A 13903-nucleotide genomic window follows, 5' to 3' on the forward strand; every position below is an offset into this window, starting at 1 on the left:
TGTGTCCAAAGCTTGCACTCACCATGCAGGCCCCAAAGTATAAAGTTTATTTTTATAAGATTTAGGGCAGTAATGTTTTAAATTAATAAATAAATGAAATCTGCTTTGTGTTCAGTTCCACAGGACTTATTCCAAAGTCCATACATAGGTAAGTGGCTACAGCCAAAGCCAAAGCCCTAAATTTTTTCGGGGGGGGGGGTGGGGGGAGGAGGATAAATGTTAATCATATGCCAAGCCAATTCAAATGACTACAGCTACTATCTTTAGCACCAACACTTTGTGTTTTCCAGACAACTCTTAAAAATGCCTCAGAGTTTGCACACTATTTTTCCAGGCTTGTGAAGAATACACAGACATCAAAAGGTTAGGCTATTTTGCAGTATTGCACACAAGTCAGCAACAGAGTAGGGTTAAAGGAAGAACTCATCCCCTCTACTTCTGTCAGAATTGCTATTTCTTTCGTCTCTACATCTTTGCCACTGTATTCACCTTCCAGACTAGTTTAAAAACAACATGAGGGGCGCCTGGGTGGCGCAGTCGGTTAAGCGTCCGACTTCAGCCAGGTCACGATCTCGCGGTCCGTGAGTTCGAGCCCCGCGTCAGGCTCTGGGCTGATGGCTCAGAGCCTGGAGCTTGTTTCCGATTCTGTGTCTCCCTCTCTCTCTGCCCCTCCCCCGTTCATGCTCTGTCTCTCTCTGTCCCAAAAATAAATAAACGTTGAAAAAAAAAAAATTAAAAAACAAAAAACAAAAAACAAAAAAAAAAACAACAACATGAAAATGCACTCTGGGGGAGCCTGGGTGGCTCAGTGGGGTAAGTGTCTGACTTCAGATCAGATCATGATCTCACGGTTCATGTGTTTGAGCCCCACATCAGGCTCTGTGCTGAGAGCTCAGAGCTTGGAGCCTGCTTCGGATTCCGTGTCTCCCTCTCTCTCACCTCTCCCAGCTTATGCTCTCTCTGTCTCTCAATAAAAAATAAACTTAAGAAAATGATTTAAAAATGTACTCTGTAATAGATATTTCATAAAGGTTATTAACAGGAAAATAGATCATTTTAACATCTCAAAAGATCAGGGAATATCACCTACTGAGGCTATTTTTTTTTAACTAAATCTAATTGTCATATTTATACTATAAGCATAATGGCCATTCTAATGCAAGTGGTAAGCCATTTTTAAGCAGCTATGGACCCTAAATATACCTTTGATGATCAATGTTTGGAAAAGCTGAAAGCATTTTTTTTTCAGCTGAAATCAAACATCATGTGTTTTCAGGACATTCTACTGGCATTTTGAAATCTGATTTCTGTTCTTCATTCTAAAGGTAAGTAGTAAAGGTATGACCTTAGTCCAATCCCTTATTCTCTCTAGGCTTCAGTTTTGTCATTTAAAAAGAAGAGTAGAGGAGCTGACTAAAGTTCCCACATAGTTCTAAAATTACTTTATTGCTTTAAATTGTGTAATATCTCTGGGCGCCTGAGTGGCTCTGTCAGTTAAGCAACTGACTTCAGCTCAGGTCATGTTCTCACAGTTCGTGGGTTTGAGCCCTGCAGTGGGCTCTGTGCTGACAGCTCGGAGCCTGGAGCCTGCTTCAGATTCTGTGCCTCCCTCTCTCTCTGCCCCTCCCCCTCCTCGTGCTTTGTCTCTCTTGTCTCTCAAAAATAAATAAACGTTTAAAAAAAATTTAAATTGGGGCGCCTGGGTGGCGCAGTCGGTTAAGCGTCCGACTTCAGCCAGGTCACGATCTTGCAGTCCGTGAGTTCGAGCCCCGCGTCGGGCTCTGGGCTGACGGCTCGGAGCCTGGAGCCTGTTTCCGATTCTGTGTCTCCCTCTCTCTCTGCCCCTCCCCCGTTCATGCTCTGTCTCTCTCTGTCCCAAAAATAAATAAATGTTGAAAAAAAAAAAATTTAAAAAAAAAAAAAATTTAAATTGTGTAATGTCTCTAGGTACAAAGTGCATCTTTCAGTCTTGAGACATTTCCTTTCCATTAACCATGAGCATGACGACTTAAGTGTTGACTTTCTGAGTCAATAAACTCCCTATCAGGCTGAAACATCAATAAAAGAAGGAACATGAACTCACCACCCCTTCTCAGTCTATAACCAGAAGAACAAAGGGACCACTGAAAGGAAGTAATCAAACTTCATGCCTCAAGAGTACCTTTACTAACAACTCTCAAAGGACTTACTTGACAATACAAAAACTAAATGCTTATTCTAACAGTTACATAATTACCTTGCTTCTTAACTTTATTCCAGTTTTAGTAAGATTGCAAAAATGTCCCATGGAGTTGGGAATCATTTACTCTAAGAAGTGTTTTGCAAACAAAATGTAGCTTCAAAAGGAAATCTGTTTGAATGTTACTTAACATCTTAAAGTCATCAAAAGATTAGAACCAGGAGGCTCCTTAAAAGGTCTTGTCATACAATCCACTTGGCAAAAGGCAATGCTGAGGGCTGGAAAGTTAACTTTAATTGCCCGAAACACACAACCAGCCACTGTAGTTGGGGCCTGAGCCAGAATCTCTTGACTTCAAATCCAAGGCTCATACTTCAACAGCAAATATCTCTTCCTACCAAAAAACTTCTGACTAACAATTTCCATAATCAGGAGCAATATAAATTTGTTTTAGCATTACTAGCACATAGGCTCCTGAGATTTGGACCACAGGAACATTTTGTAAGATATTTTTCCCACTTATATGTAGAACACAGATTTTTTTTTTTTTTTGGTTTTATAAGTCAATCCGAAAACATTTTCTCAAGCATCAGAGTGACTGACACAACAAATATTTCCTAGATTAGATACACTTTATATTAAATGTTTAAATAATTTTAGTGATAACAGCCTATTCTGTCAGACTATTATTTTATCCTATATTCCGTAAGGCTATTTCATCTCTTACCAGAGACATCAACTATCTCATCCACTGATGCCTTTAGATTGTACAAAATTGACAGAATCAGAAACATACAGCCACTTCTACTTTTATAATATTGCCCAAGTTTACACATAAATCAGTCAAATACTTGAAACTGCAAAGAGGAAAAAAAAAACACAAAAATTGGTGAAAACATATGTTGAATAAAATCGCATCTGTAGTTATAAAAAAAAATTAAAATGACTCTCGGTGAAGGTATTTTTCACACAAAAAGTCTAAATCAAATGCTCATCCAATGATCATAACCAAAAATGAAACAAGCCCAATGTTACTCGACAAGGTGAGAGTTCAGAGGTAACAATACTAACTAGAAAATAAAGTATTATAGAGAAATAAAAGGTTTTCTTTTCAGATCAAAAGGTTCAATTAACAGGAAAAAATGAGGAGGCATACAATGCAATGGCAACAACTGATTAATGGAAATTTTACATGAATTTCCTCAAAAAGTGAATTCGAGAACATAAAAGGCCTTACAAAGAACTCAAAGAAGATGTTGTTGTCGACATACTGGTACTCAAAGAAGACATAACCCGACTTCTTAAGGTGCACAGCATAGATCAAAGATACTGTGCAGTCATCACGATTTGACTCTATGTAATTTCCACGAGGGACCCAAGAAGAGCTGTGGAAACAAAACCAACAGGCATTTTGACATTAGCATTCAGAAACCTCTTCTGTTCACAAGTTACCTAACTCAGTTTCAGAAGTAGTTCCATCGGCAAAGCACAGCAGAGAAGTCTCAAGCTTCTCTGGAACTCGAAGGCCAACACGTTACTGGGAAAAGGTTCATTTCTTATGGCACAGGACTTCCTAAATTTGTTAAGGTTATGTGATTCATTTGCTAGGAAACTATTTTTCCACCAAAAATTTGATTACTAAATAGATGACCACAAACTACAATCGTCTGAAGTAGAATTATTTTCTCAAACAACATCTCAAGTTTTATTTATAAACACATATACCTGGCAGGGGGATGAGGGAGTTCCTTGAGATGAAAGAAGGAATAGTACTAGTAAAAATCCATTTAAAGTGAATCTAGGTAAAATATAGATGACGGTTTCAGAGTATATAATAGGGGTAAGAGTCTGGTTGGAATTTTTGTTTTAAAAAAGTGAAAAATTAAGAAAACACACTGGTGAATAAAATGTAAGTTGTTGGGGCACCTGGGTAGCTCAGCCAGTTGGACATTTGGCTCTTGATTTTGGTTCAGGTCATGATCTTACAGTTCATGAGATTGAGCCCCGAGTTAGGCTCTGAACTGACAACACGGAGCCTGCTTGGGATTCTCTCTCTCCCTCTCTCTACCCCTTACATGCTCACACACACACATTCACTCTCTAAATTAAATAAATATATTAATTAATTAATTAAATTAAGTTGTAAATCTAACCCTAATTCTTAGATAAACCAATAATGAGTCACTTGTTGACTCTTTGGCCAAAAATATTTCTAACCAAAATGTATGAAAGCACAACTTAACACCCTTCTCTTCAGATGTAACTGTTTATATGGATAAGAATGAGATTTGGGCAAATTCTTTTCTTTCTTCTAACAGAAAAAAAATCTGAAGCCTGAGATTTCCAGATCCCAACATGACTCACTATTTTGTATTTGGATTTGCCCTTTCTCTTTAACTGTTAAACTAAAGAAAATACATGAGCCATGTTCAGGCACTGACAATACACAATGCAGGACTGAGATTCTTGAGAGCAAGAAAATGCCCAAACTGACCCTGACCTCACTTTTCAGGACACTTCCCAGACTGTGGCACCAGGAGACAGCACTCAAGCAGAGCACAGAGTCTCACTGAGCTGAGGAGCAGAGATGAGTCATTAGGGCAGCTGAAGCACTTGGAATTGATAGGCCTGAGAATCAGAGAACAGGGTGTCCAGAAGTCCATATGGAGTTTCTCTGGGCTTGGGACTGGAGTGTCCAGACATAGTAGAAAACAGCCACTGCAAAGCTGAGACATAATCACAGAGCTCACTTTAATGGGAGTCACTGGAGCTCCAGGTCAGCCAGAGAGGAGAAAACTTGATAACCATACTGGGCATTTATTTATGGGAGACCCCAGAAGTGCCACATCTTGGAAAATAAGGGCCATGCCCTAAAGCATGTACTAGCAAACCTTTTCATAATGGGCCAGAGACTAAATATTGTTGGCTCTGTGGACCATCTGGTCCTTCCTGCAATACTTAATTCTGCTGTTGTAACTGAAAAGCGGCCACAGACAATGCATAAATAAATGAGTACAGCTGTCTTCCAATATAACTTTGTTTACAGAAACAAAGAGAGAGCCCAAAGGCCACAGTTTGCCAACTCCCTCACTAAAATAAAGGCCATGACCTAGAACTAAGTGCGAAACTAATACAGAGCCACCCTAAAAAAGAATAAAACCAGGCCTGATGAGGTCAAAGTGCTCTTTCAGTACCTAAAATGCCTGCCAGAACATAATTCAGCACTCTTAAGATGAAGAAAAAAAATAATCCACATTCCCTACACCTTAACATTCACAATGCCCAAGATATAATAAAAATTTACTAGACATGCAAATAAGTGGGAAAATATGACCCTTAATGGAGAAAAAAGACAGGAAAAAAAAAAACCCAGGCAAGTATTTAAGACAGTTCTTCCAAATACAGTCGACTATAAATAAAAGATGAATACAATAAGTGAAGGAATAAAGAATCTCGAGTATTTAAGGGAAATAAGAGCCATAAAATAAACTAGATGGAAATTCTAGAACTGAAAAATCATAACATGTAAAATTTTAAATTCACCAGATGGGCTCAGAGCAAGTTTGAGACTGAAAAAAGAAAAGAAAAAAGATAGTTAGTGATAGAGCAATAGAAATCATGCATTCTGAAATATGAGAGAAAAAAATTTGAAAAAAAATAAGGAGCCTCAGTGACCTTCAGACAATATCAAGTGGTCTAACCTATGTGTAATTGGAGTTAAAGAAACAGAAGAGGGAGAGAAAAAGGCAGAAAAACATTATTGGTGAAGTAACTGCTAAAATAATTGCTAAATCTGGTGACACTATCAACCTACAAATCCAAGAAGCTCACTAAACTTGAAGTAAATACAAGAATACCAATGCCAGATATGTCATAGTCAAACTGCTAAGTAGCAAAAATATGGAGAACATTTTATAAATAGAGAAATTAAGGCACTTTACATAGAAGGGAATTAATCATAAACAATACAGCTAACTTTTCATCACAAATAAGGGAGAGTTCAGAAGGTAGTAGAACATCTTTAAAGCAGAGAAAGAGAAAAGTAAAGTCAACAGTCCAATGTCCAAGAAAATATTCTTCAAAATGGAGGCAAAAAAAAAAAAAAGAGAGAGAGAGAGAGGCTTTCTTTCTTTTAGGTAAAGAAAAGCTGAGAGAATTTGGGAGCAGCAGACCTATACTATGAGAAATGATAAAGAAAATTTCACTGGTTGAAAAAAAATAATCCTAAACATTCAGATCTATATAAAGAAAGAAGGAGCAGCCATAACGGTGACTATGTAGACAAACATATAAAGCTATATTTTTTCATCTCTTTTTCTTTAACTTTTTTCCAATGTTTATTTATTTTTGAGAGAGGGAATCAGAGCATGAGCCGGGGAGGGACAGAAAGAGAGGGAGACTCAGAATCCGAAGCAGGCTCCGGGCTCTGAGCCATCAGGACAGAGCCTGATGTGGGGCTCAAACTCAAGAACCATGAGATCATGACCTGAGCCGAAGTTGGATGCTTAAGGGACTGAGCCACCCAGGTGCCCCTATGTTGTTTTTATCTCATTAGTTCTTTTAAAAACAACTGATTATTTAACATATGTTTCATTGTATTATAGGAATTATAAGATGTTTCTACATATAATGCAGGACAATAGCACACAGATGAGGGTATAATTGTAACCACACTGTCGTAAAGTTTTACATATTATGCAAAAGGTACAGTAATACACTGTCAGAATGCATATTGTAAGGTATAGCCTTTGTAATCAAGGTTAGCAAAAACATCTGAAGATATAAAAAACATTGACCGTAACAGAAAAAAAACTGATAAATTGTACTTTCTCAAATTTTAAACTTTGGTTTATCGAAAGACACCATTAAGAAAATGAAAAGGCAGGGCGCCTGGGTGGCTCAGTCAGTTAAACATCCGACTTCAGCTCAGGTCATGATCTCACAGTTTGTGAGTTTGAGCGTCCCATGGGGCTCTATACTGACAGTGCAGAGCCTGCTTGGGATTCTCCCTCTCTCCCTTTCTATCCCTGCCCCACTTGCTCTCTCTCTCTCTCTCTCTCAAAATAAACTTTAAAAAAAATCAAAAAAAGAAAATAAAAGGCAAATGCCACCAACTGGGAGAAAACATCACACATACCTATATATATATATATATATATATATATATATATGTACTTGTGTATGCACGTATATATTTTTATATATATATATATACATGACAAGAACTCATGTCTAGAATACACAAAGATCACATATAGCTCAATAATAAAATGACCCCAAAAAATAGAAAATGGGTAAAACATGTTGACATCTCACATACACACAAAAAAATAAAACACATGGACAATGAACATATGAAAAGTGTTCAAGGGAAATGCAAATTAAAACCACAAGGAGGTATCATTTCACATGCGTGCACACACATGCACGCATGCACACACACACACACACACACACACACACACATAAATGGCTAAAACAAAACCTGACAAAACAAAATATTGGTAAATGTGTAGTGTAACTAGAATTCAAACACACACTGGAGTCTACAGTGATACAACCATTTTGGAAAGCTCTGACAATTCCTTATGAAGTTCAGCATACATCTATATGACCCAACCAATTAAAAAGAATTAAAGCAAGATTGGATGAATGGATAAAAGAAGGGAGGGAGGGAGATGATCATAACAATATCAGACTGAAATTCACATTGAGAAAATTACACAAGACAGTACATTGAAAAAGTTGTACTCATCATTAAACTTCTTTACTGAATAAACTACATATTCTAAGTAGAAAAAGAAGCGATGTCAACATCTCTTGCCCACTAAAACAAAGATCTGAGGTACCATAACATCCTACTAGTACCTTCCTCTAAAGAGCTCTTTTGTTTAAAAATATTAAATTACATTTTAAAAATATATACACACATTTATACACATATGTATATACATGTATATATACATGTATATGTATATGTGTGTACATATATACATACATACATATACACATATAAATATATATATATTTAGACGTTAATGATATCTAATGCCACAACTCTCTATATATAATGAAATAATGATTATCAAAAGGGTAAAAATGTCACTTGGCAGAGAGAGAAAGAGCACTGGAAAACAAGAGGGATTAAGGGAAGGTAGGAAGGAGAGAATGCATCTTAGCTCAGCTAAATTATTCCCCAGCATCCTTAGCTTATGGTAAAAATGTTCAGTTCCTGAGAAGCCATTCTTGTTCAAAAGTAGCCAGAGGCCTAATGCTTAATTATTCTATACATAGTCATATAGAAAGAAATGTTATATAGCGAATACAAGAGAACAGGAAGGATTACAGCCCAAAGATAAACATTTTATATCTTTTTAAAACAATTTAACATTCCACCAGTGTTGTCATTGGCAAAGCTAATAATCCCCTAAAGAAAGGAAGAAATTACAGCATAGGTAATGTAGTCAATAACGTCTTAATAACTCTGGTGACAGAGGGCAACTATCGTTATCATGAACATTTCATAATATATATAAATGTGAAATCACTATGCTGTACGTCTAAAAGTGTTGTATCATATGCCAACTATACTTCAATTATAAAATTTTTTTAAAGGTAGAAATTAAGCAAAAGAGCTTTCCACCTTATTTAACCTACTCTCTCTTACAGGAGATCATTGAGTATCTAAATGAAGATTATACATTCTTCCTTTCAGAGGAAAAGAAAAACAAATCCAAAGTTACCCATTAAAAATCAGAGAAGGGTTTGTAAAAATTCCACTGGCTTCAATGCTATAAATTTATTATCAGAAAATTAATTTGTTTTTCTAATAGCTTTACTGCATTTTTCAATATGTAGCTATTATGTCCTAAGAGCAATCATTTTAACCTCATCAAAATTCACCTACATTATTTGCAGTGACTGTCCAAAAAAAAAAAAAAAAAAAAACTCTTGGCAATTAGCTTATCTATAATCCCATTCAGTACCAAGATTATCCCCAACTTCTTTCTGGAAAAGAGCAACTATACCCTTCTCAAGTACTTAGTCAAGATCCAGAGACTCCCTTGGATTCTTACTTGTTACAGCCATCTGGCCTGCTGTCAGAAGGGCCGACCACAGTGTCCATGAATGTTGCAACGTTGGAAAATCCAGCTGGCAATTCATCCCATTCATCAAATTTGATGCCACTGCCCAAGGAATAGGTACCTTCGCCACATTTGCTGCATACCTGGTTCTTCATTTCTAGATACTCTCCAGAAGCACAGGAGAAAGCTGGAAGTCAGAAGAATATAGACCCCATTAGTCACTGCACTTCTCCATCAATTTTAGTCACCAGAATTACTTTTATAAAGTTCTGATCATGCTACACCCTAATTAAAGCTTTTTTTTTTTTAAGTTTACTTATTTATTTTGAGAGAGAGCGTGCACATGAGCTGGATAGGGGCAGACAGAGAGAGGGAGAGGGAGAACCCCAAGCAGGCTGCACACTGTCATATTACCGCAGAGTCTGACACAGGGCTCAAACCCACTAACTGCAAGCCCATAACCTGAGCTGAAGCAACAGTCGACGCTTAACCGACTGAGCCACCCAGGCACCCCTAAAGCTTTCTGAAGTTGTCCCTATTACCACATGCACTTCACAATTTGGCCCCACCGTATTTTCCCAGCCTCATCTGTTGCCCCATCCTCTTCCAAAGCTAACAAAATTCATATCATTCCCAAGTTTTTTCATCCTTTCTCTCCCTACTGTGGTCATCTTTCTCCAGAGAGGCTAACGAATCCATCTGCTCCACTTGGAAAAGTCCAATTCCTACATCAAAAATGACCCTCTTCACAAGACCTCCCTGCCCCCACCAGGCAGTAGGTTGGTCAGTTATGCCTCCCTCTGTCGTCCTACAATCCTCTTCTCATAACACCTGCATTTAGGCATCAGGCACGCGCACGCGCGTGCACACACACACACACACACACACACACACACACAAACTTACTCATAAGGTGATATGTATGTGTATCAGTTGATGTGAGACTTTGAGCTTCCAGAAAACAAGTATCATTATTTTTGGATTCCTAAATCTATCTGGCAAATACTAAGTCCAAATAAAAGGTTGACCCAGTGAGTGAGAACTCAACATAAAGGGGTAATAGGAGGATAGCGTTTCTCATGCAATAGCTACACCAATATCTCCACTTTTTCAATATTCACAACTGTGACAGTCATTTTTATAACCTCCATCTTATTGCTGATGACAAGCTCTGTGCTAATTCTGAGAACTAACTCAGAACTGAGAACTAAGCAGACACAGCAGGCATGGGCAATGGGAAAAAGAGTTGGCAGAGTTATACCAAGGAATGTAGTTGTGCTGCTGAGTTATTATTCATTCAACAAATGCAAATCTATGTCCCCCAAATGTGTGGTTCCGTGTTCAAAATGATATTAGTGACTTAAAAGCAAAGGACTTTCTAACCATTTAATGAGGATATTAAAGAAACAAGACCTCCAAATAAAATAAAACCTCCAAATTAATTGATCAATATAAACATATCTCCCAGCAGACTGAAGGAACAAAGCCTCACATTTGGATAGATTTTCCTTTTATAACATATTTGGATACTTATCAAGATACACAAACAAGTTAATTTTTAAAAAATAAAGAATTAGAGCTAAAACCCACATTCATCTACTTATTCACTCACAAAAATAGATTGTTTTTCTTCAGAAAAGCTTAATTTGTCTATACAGCGAAATTCCAACTCTCAACATCCCAAAATTAGTAGAACATCAGAAAATAAGAAAAGGTTAGGCAAAAGATGTTGCATGCTGGCTACAAAGTCAAAACCATCCTAGAACCAGGTTATACAACTTCCTATGACCTTAAGTGAGTTACTTCACTTCTGTGGGTCCTCAGTTCCCTCTCTGAAAAATGAGATAATAAACATAGTATTGCTTCACACGGCTATAGTAATTAAATAAAATATAGTATAAGGTGCTAAGCATAGTGCCTGGCATTTAATAAATGCTCCCTCTGCTATTATTACCACTCCCAGCGCTACCAGCAGAGAAACACAGTAACGGAAAAAACTGTATTTCACCTTCTATGGTTTACAGGCCTTCTAGTAAACTGATAACTACTGTAAGAAACCAAGTTGAACGTGCAACTTCAGCTCAGGTCATGATCTCATGGTTTAGGAGTATGAGACCTGCATCGGTTCCACTGCCCGTGCAGAGCCCACTTCGGATCCTCTGTCCCCCTGTCTCTTTGCCCCTCCCCCACTTGCTCTCTCTCTCTCTCAAATAAATAAAACTTTTAAAGGAAAACACACACACACACACACACACACACACACACACACACACACACACAGAGTCAAAACCATTCATTTACTGTTGTCTATGGCTGCTTTTGCACCACAATGGCAGAGTTGAGCAGTTGCAGCAGGGACTACAGCACCTGGTAAGCTGAAAATACTTTCTCATAAAATAATCTTTCAAGATAGTTTAGTCTAGTGTCCCAAACTGAACTTTTAATTAATGAGAAGTAATATTTTATAAGTTACTATAAGGGACTCTAGAAGCTAAGAAGAAGATTGCGTTGTGCTATTTCAGAGTGTTCACTGCCCTGTTAAAACCATTAAGAATACCCCCAACTCTTTCAGAGGTGGCTCCTTCTGTAAGACCAGAAGGAAGGCTGAAAGATAAAGTTGACAAAGTTCTGAGTATTTATTACACAGTCAATTCTTTTTATCCTTGGCAAATACAGGGTTAGGCTCCTATGAGACTCTGGCCACAATATCTTCAGCAACAGATCAATATGTAACCTTGTTTTATGTGTGTTTCAGTTGAAAAATATCTTATTTAATGTACATTGTTCATTCATTAACATTGAACTTATGGCCAACAGCACTATAATTCATCTTCGAACTAAGCTTATTTAACCCACGTATTTTCTCCACAAGGCACATCACAGCCTTCTTGCACTTCGGAACACTAGCCAGCACTTCAGAACATTTGGGAGCCATTTTAGACAGTAAAATAACCGATAAAAGTATAAAAACGCAAAGAAAAAAAGTGCACTGAATAGACTGTGAAGAGGACATTTGTTGACACTGTAAGAAAAAAGGCAGAATGTCACCTTGCTTGACCTCAGCTGAGACCGTGTGATAGGGTGACTCAAATTTTTAAAGCTCTGTACATGTCTGCAAATGACTGTGAAAGTATTATTTGTATTGATGGGGGGGGGGGGTCACCAACAAATTTTATGAAGCATGTGAATTTTCAAATATGGAATTCACAAATAATTGGGAGCAATGTTTATAACAGACCTGTGAAGAAGGAAGATATTATGCCCATTTACCACATGAAAAAAATGAGGCACAATATATTCAAATAACCCAATTAGGAAGGTACCCATTAACAAGTGGCAAAACTGATACCCAAATTTAGGTCTGATTCCAAAGCAGCTACCTCAGGAAAACTCAACTTATAATAATAATAATTGATGCAAAAAAGGTCAAGCAACTCCAAATGAATCCATAATTATACTTTACATCCTTCTTCATTTCCTGTCTTGAGTTGTTAAACAATATTGATTATTGTGCATTATGGAGCAATAACCATTCCCCATCCTGAGAAATCTTGTGGAATTTTTAATATATCATTCCTAAAATACACATTCATGAAATATTTTAGCAAGTTACTGACTTCTCTAAGTCTCATTGTCCTCATCTGTAAAAAGGAAGATAATAATAATATCTAACTCAAAGAACTGCTGTGGGATTCAATAAAAGCCTTTAGCAGTGTGCCTGCCATAAGTCACTCAATATATGTTAGCAATAATTATTAATAATACAATTCAGGGGTCTGAGACAACAAGAGTTCTGCCACTGGATTGATAATTTTTTATTTCCTCAGAATAATTATGTAATCAAAGCTAGTCAAATGGTTACAGGGCTTCTAATGATCCAGGGGAAATAAAGAGTCTAAACCATTTTTTTATTTTCATCATTTGTTGTTTCTCAATCTTTTGTCCATCCTGGAATCCAGCTCTTGAGTCACATGTCAAAGGAAGAGAAGAATCACATGTTCCTGTTAAATACAATGTGCTCTATGAGATTATGCCAACACAGCACTGCTGACCTTTAGGCTGTCACCAACAATGACCAGTTTTCCCATTTCTGGTATCATCCATCTTAGCCAAACCCACTTTCCACTTCAACACTGCTTTCTCGGACTCTGGTTTTTTAGGTGGATTGTAAAAGTTTTTATTATCTTAGGCACTAAACTATTTTCATTCAAATACCTTTAGAGTATAACAGGACACTTTCAACAAAAACAGGATGATAGTTATTGTAAGTAGCTGTTGTAACTCTCCTAAATGTCAGTTGACTATGTTTCATTTGAACAGTCATTTCTAAATAAATATGACTTTTGAACAACCTCAAAATCCTAGAGTATCTGAACTGAATTAAAGTTAAGCAGACACCAAAGTTCTGGCCTAAGAACAGAAAAACTTTATTTGCATAAGGTTCCATGCTACTCAACAGTCTGGTATCTCACAGTATTTTACCTAAGCACCCAGAGAAAGAGTGATGCCAAAAATCCATTCTTTTGGGGCACCTGGGTGGCTAAGTCAGTTACGCATCCAACTCTTGATCTTATCTCAGGTTTTGATCTCAGGGTCTTGAGTTCAAGTCCTACACTGGGCTCCGTGCCGGACAGGAAGC

At 37.3% G+C, this 13903-nt stretch overlaps 1 protein-coding gene across 1 annotated transcript in view; it reads right to left on the minus strand.

Annotated features, from left to right (window-relative positions):
* The window catches only part of ELAPOR2 (endosome-lysosome associated apoptosis and autophagy regulator family member 2), a 185840-nt gene that overhangs the window by 66253 nt on the left and 105684 nt on the right, over window positions 1–13903 (minus strand). Inside the window, exons 3-4 of the mRNA XM_047848990.1 lie at window positions 9256–9451; window positions 3417–3564 (exon numbers count right to left, since the gene is read on the minus strand). Of these exons, the coding sequence (XP_047704946.1) occupies window positions 3417–3564; window positions 9256–9451 (344 nt within the window). The remainder of the gene's footprint in view (window positions 1–3416; window positions 3565–9255; window positions 9452–13903) is intronic.

The sequence above is a fragment of the Prionailurus viverrinus genome, chromosome A2 (genome assembly GCF_022837055.1).
Source record: "Prionailurus viverrinus isolate Anna chromosome A2, UM_Priviv_1.0, whole genome shotgun sequence".
Classification (NCBI taxonomy): Eukaryota; Metazoa; Chordata; class Mammalia; order Carnivora; family Felidae; genus Prionailurus; species Prionailurus viverrinus.